This window comes from Rhipicephalus sanguineus, chromosome 1 (genome assembly GCF_013339695.2).
Source record: "Rhipicephalus sanguineus isolate Rsan-2018 chromosome 1, BIME_Rsan_1.4, whole genome shotgun sequence".
Lineage (NCBI taxonomy): Eukaryota > Metazoa > Arthropoda > Arachnida > Ixodida > Ixodidae > Rhipicephalus > Rhipicephalus sanguineus.
Genome location: NC_051176.1, coordinates 233,710,680 through 233,716,777, shown reverse-complemented (window position 1 = coordinate 233,716,777; position 6,098 = coordinate 233,710,680). Strand labels below are relative to the sequence as shown.

General features: G+C 48.2%; 1 protein-coding gene across 1 annotated transcript; it reads right to left on the bottom strand.

The window, feature by feature from the left end:
* Nucleotides 1-3,674: 3,674 nt before the first annotated feature.
* Nucleotides 3,675-4,464, bottom strand: LOC119374760 (glutathione peroxidase). Its single transcript, XM_037644945.2, has one exon. It carries the CDS (start codon nt 4,427-4,429, stop codon nt 3,767-3,769), a length of 663 nt encoding a protein of 220 aa, XP_037500873.1. The 5' UTR covers nt 4,430-4,464; the 3' UTR covers nt 3,675-3,766.
* Nucleotides 4,465-6,098: the final 1,634 nt, after the last annotated feature.

Below are 6,098 nucleotides of genomic sequence, written 5' to 3'. Positions count from 1 at the left end.
CACGCGCTACATTTATAGTGCGCCGCACTCTTTCGCAGCGCGCACGGCCGCCGGCGTGCGCCGCCGCGGTGTCGTCACTTTGCGCCACGCTCATTGGCCGCCGACGAGCGCTGCTCTGACGCGTGCGTGACGCTCCTCGGGGCGGGGCTGCCTCTCCCGCTGGCGAGGAGGTCTCCGCTCGTGGCTCGCCTTTTTCCAACTTTCCCTAACATTCCGGAGCACGTGCTGGCGCCGAAGGCCAGGCTTGCCCCGCTCAAAAGTCAATTAGCCCGCGGAAGGGAAGCCCCCGCATCGATCGGACGCCACGTGAGGCCGCTTGGAGACAGCGCCGCTGGGCCCTGGCCAAGACCGGGCGGCTAAAAGCGCCCAAGGTCTCGGCCCGGTGGTGGCAGGGAGGGGGGTTCTCCACCCTTCCGCTTCCACCCGCGCTGAATGAACACTGCGCTCCAGGGGTTCTTGGGACCGGGCTCTCCCGTTTGGGACACACCTGGGCCCGGACAAAATTAGCAACGACATGAGTGCAGCCAGTTTCTATGATCATCGCTGGCGTCCGAGCAAAGCTCGTGGCACACCACATAGTTTGGTGCGACACCGCGAGTGTCCGTCCTGACAAGTACCGGCGCAGGTGGAAGTGATACTCTCAGCTGGTGTCAAACATGCTGCAGAGAAGCCGAACGACGGGAAGTCGCTCAGCTTCTTTGGGGCTCATGATAAATGATCAGCCGTCAATGGGGTCCAATAGTCAAAAGTGCCTTAAAGTGACCTTTAAGAACCCCTTTTTTTTTTTGCTTTTGACAAATAGGGCACAATTCCTCGCTGTAGTCATAGGCATTTTATCGCCATTAGCAGACTTCTATACAAGGCTATAGAGCTGTATTTTTCCTTCCACGTTATTCGGCAATCGCTTCTCACGAGATCCCTTAAAACTGTGCATTTGTCATTAAAACCGTAACAGTAAGGAAAATTAGGGCCAACATTACAATTAGAAAAACTATCCCTCATTTACATGATGTTTCATATCAGTGTATGAAAGGTCCTGGGTATCTCAATTCCTTCAGTTCTGTTAGGAAGCTGAGAGTATTCCTACCCCTGCTTCCTCACGTTTCAACTCCGTAAATTGCCCTGCTGAAGGCATGAAGTGCTTAGGACTCTCGCAAGCACCCACATTACCCTCCGCCCCCTTTCCTCAGCCCCTCCACACACACACACACACACACACACACACACACACACACACACACACACACACACACACACACACACACACACACACATATATATATATATATATATATATATATATATATATATATACATATATATATATATATATATATATATATATATATATATATATATATATATATATATATATATATATATATATATATGCAGCATACAGATCCCCTGTCGGTTCATTGAATTTGGTGACAAGTATACCCTCACTTCGCGCTCCCAGGTAACAATTTTGCATGTGCAAGAAAACGCACGCATAAAAACGCACGCACGAACGCACATAAAGGGTGGTCAAACCCCCGCCCTCTCCCCCTCCCGAAAAAAAATCTGCCTACGCCCCAGCTAGTGAAGATGTCTAATATCTGCGATGTTTTCCGGAAAGTGTACCGTGATTGGGGAAAAAAATTCGTCCCCCAATGCAGTGGTCCACAAAGGTCGGGGAAAGGCGCGGCCTAAACGCAGCGCTTCTTGGACGGATACGTACGACAGCACGAGCCGGTACACTTTCACCCGCGTCCCACTGGCGCGCTGTTACATTACGCCAGCCGGGCGACTCCGCTTAATGTGGACACCCGATGACAGGATCCCGCGCGGACAGTTCGGCGTGCGCGCTTGCGGCCGCTCGTTTCGTGCGGGTATCGAGTCGGTGGCGCCCTCTCACGCCGGCCACGATTAGCTCAGCCGTCGTCTGCTACTGCTGTGGGAAAACGAGCCGGCCCCAAGTAACTGTACACGTACTCTATATGGGTTGTGTTGGGATTCTGTTTTTCGTTTCTATCTTACTGCACACGCAGTAGTGAATATCAAAGCCTGGTAGCACAAAAATAAGTTGGTACGTCCACTTGAGAAACGCCTCAGCGACAAATAGCAAGAAGCTCTCCTTCTGAACGCGGGACAACCACAGGTCCCCGAAACAGGACCTTAGTTTCTTTCTTTTAATTTTATAAGGTTTAATGACGATAAATGGCTGAGTAAAAAACAACGGTGTCGTCCCCTGTGTGAGTAACAACTCGAATTGCATGCCAAGAGTCAGGGAAACGGAAAACGGAGGTTATTTATTACGGTCAGAGCAGGATCTGTAATTCCTCTCAACTTGAAAAGCATATGCCACGAAAATAGCGTAATGGATAATGAATTTACTCACCACATAAACATAACATGGTGACAGACAGTGAGGAAAACAACGCTTAAGTCACGAGCAGCCAACAGGGGCGTAGGCAAAAATTTTTTTCGGAAGGTGGGGGGGCACCGCCTTGATTAGAAGTGGCGGCCGGGCAGGCAGAAGTGTCATTTCGGGCTCCGTATGCCATAGCAAAAAGAAAAAAAAATTCGGGGGGGACACGGGCCCGGTGTATACCCCCCCCCCCCCTCCTGGCTACGCCATTGGCAGCCAAGTATGCCGCTCAAAATTGAACTAACTTCGATGCTGCCGTGAAATGCAAATATAAAACCGAAACGTTCCCAAACTCACGGGGATGTTACTGTTACTTCATGTATAAAGAGCGGTTATTATATCTGTGGCTAGCTGTCGTGTTTAGCGCATATATCGATGTGCATTGAATAAGATGTGCGGTTTTCATGAGATCACAAGGCGCGGCTGCTGCCGTTGGTTCTGGTATGCGCCTGGCACAATAAATAAATGAATGAATAAAACCGTGTAAGCGGGGCGCCTTGCTGAGCGATGGCGAACCGCTCTTCTCAGCGAGGCCCCCGAAGACCAGGAGTGGGCCGTCCAGCGGGCCAGGGCCGTCGCCGAGGACCTCGAAAGATGTTCCTCGAATGGTGGATCCCTGGCAGCCTAGCCCCGGGCACAATATCAACCGTTGGGCAAATAAAGTTTATTCAACTTCAACTTATCCCACCACACAAGAACTTGGAACCTTTATTAAGGTATACTTGTGCTAAACAGAATATTCGAGCGTGATACCAAATATATGAGCTCGAAATTAAATTCTTCTGCTCGTTCAGTGCTGTTATGTCAACTCGAATTTCGCTGATAAATCACCGATGTAATAAACAGTGAAGTGTGCACCACTGTACACACTTCATTGCGTACAGTCTCACACACTACGTACAGCGGTACACATGGTGCACACTGTATACCGTTCTTGTGTGCGTGTGCGTATATATATATATATATATATATATATATATATATAATGTGTGTGTGAATTACATTAATCTTTGCGTACGATGTCTCCTTACGCTCAGTCATGTGTAACAAGAGCGTGTGCACATAAGGGCGCACATTAGTATTTACGCACCCTACTGCCGCACCCATTAATAAAGACACGGGACGCGTTGACGACTTGTAATAATTTCTATGTGACCTTCCAACAAGAGGCGTAGAACATGCCGCAACCACCACAACACGTATGTGCCCAAGCAGCAACAGCAAATGAGGTTACAAAAAAAAAGAAAGAAAGAGGAACTCTCCCTCGCAGTTTACAGCCCAATATAAAAAATAATGAAACTGACGCACTAGAACAGCGCTGCAGCTTCATGGAGTATCGCATCCCCTACTACAAGTTCAGAGCTGCGAAGATCCAGCAAGCAGCTTCTTGATGTCATCTTCGATAGCACTGGGCGCTGTCGTTGGCGAGTATCTACCTACAGGCTGTCCTGATCCGTTGACAAGGAATTTGGTAAAGTTCCACTTGATTGCGTCGCCCAAGGTACCCCCTTGCCGATGCTTGAGAAACTTCCATAGCGGGTGAGCGCCGTCGCCGTTCACGTCCACTTTGGCGAACATGTCAAACTTAACGTTGTACGTCGACTTGCAGAAATCCTCTATTTCTGCGTTGCTCCCAGGTTCCTGACTTCCGAACTGGTTGCAGGGAAATGCCAGGATACTCAGTGGAGGATCGTTGGAAGCGTACTTGTCGTGCAGTGCCTGCAGCTGCCTGTAGTTGGAGTCGGTGAAGCCGCATCGAGAGGCAACGTTCACTATCAGTACAACGTGGCCGGCGTATTTTCTGAGGGAGACGTTCATCCCTCGAATATCTTCCGCGGTGAAATCGTAGACGGAGCAGGCATCTTTCCAATTTTCCCCCGATGCCATGTCACGGCTTGGAGACAACGGTTCAGCTGCTAGGTTAGCTGGGCAACTCTGTAGATTGCTGTCTTCTACCGCTAACACGCCCGAAGCAGCGACACACAATGCGCAGGTAAGAAATGTAAACACAACTTGCATTTTTTGGCAGAGGAGCAGCGCACGGCAGCACTTACATTCGAACGCGCAGCGCACGTATGGGGCAGTGACGGCATCTACCGTCGTCTAGTGAAATCATTACTTTAGTAACGTTCTTATTTAGTTATAATATAATAAAATTAATAGCGCTACTAATGTACAGTCTTTTATTAGTGATTAAAAAATGAACAACGTGTAATTTTTTAGGTTTCTGAAAAAGTATTTTGGTATCTTTTTCGTTTCATATAGGCGTGGGGGCGCCGTCTGAGGGCCAGAAAAAGCACTACGCTGGCGGCATATTCAAAGTTTATTTGTCTGCGGCGGCGGCGGCGGTTTAGTTTGAGTCTAGCGACGACAACGCTGGAGTGTACTAAAACCCTTCTAGTACACTGTAACAACGCTACCGCCGCTCGTGGTTGTCGACCACGCGGTAACCCGATTCTGGAAGGAGGCGTGGATAACGGAAATGCGTCGAGTCAGCTGCCATGTGGTTATTTTGCGACTTCTTTCGGTAGCCGTGCAGCTGGCTCAGCAGCGAAGAGAACGGTTCAGTTCGAGATGTGAAGACGTCTCTCTTTCCTCCATCGGGAATAAACTCCCGACAAGCGGTCGCCGAGGAGAGGTCTTCTAGGACACTACCCATGCCGCACGTTGATACTCCTGCTGAAAGGGACGGCGCCACAAGTACGCCTCCCGTCATTCGCGCGGAGCTTCATCTGCCCAACGTTTGGCCCAGCAACCCCCGAATTCGGTTCACGCGAGGTCTGTTTTCGTGCTCAGCGCAAAGATAGTCCGGCATATACAGGATCCAGCGCCCCACTCCCCACCCATTAGCGCACTCAGGATTTCTCTCAGGGGGGGGGGGGGTTGAACTTCTGACAAGATTACAGGAGTGCGGGGGGGGGGGGGGGCAAGCACATTGCATTGCATAATATGACATTTCCTTGCTTCAGCTGGAGTAATGCGACAACAAATAAAATACCAAATAATAATAATAATAATAATAATAATAATAATAATAATAATAATAATAATAATAATAATAATAATAATAATAATAATAATAATAATAATAATAACATGAATTATGATGATGATTATTCAGCGTTTTACAGAAAGGTCTTGAAATAACTTGACAAGGCCAAAAAGCCGTTCAGTGGAGCAGTGCACATAGAAAATAAACTACAAATTGAACCGACATGTCGGCTGGCTGGCGGTCGCGCAATGATGTTAAAAACTTTATTACTATGGTAGGTAGCGCATACAAACAGGACGCAAGAAAGGCACATGAAGACACCCAGCGCCGTGTGTGTGTTTTCGTGTGCGTTTCTTGTGTCCCGTGTATTTGCACTACCAGTGTAATAAGAAAATGCCATACGAACAAGCCCGCATGCATGGCAACTTTAACTCTTAAAAAACGCTGCAGCTGATAACTTCCTACGCTTCCTTGGAGTCTCACCAAACAATAAATTTCAAAGCGCACCATAAATATTACTTATAAACTACATAGTATTGATTATAAATAGCATGTACAGTTCAATGAAGCACACGTACAGTACAATTCTCAGCTCACGGATAAACTGCATTAGAGCCGAACTTACTGACTTTCCAGCGTAGATTCCCAGGTCACCATCCTTAGTAAAAATTGACTGGTTAATGGACGCTCGAGACG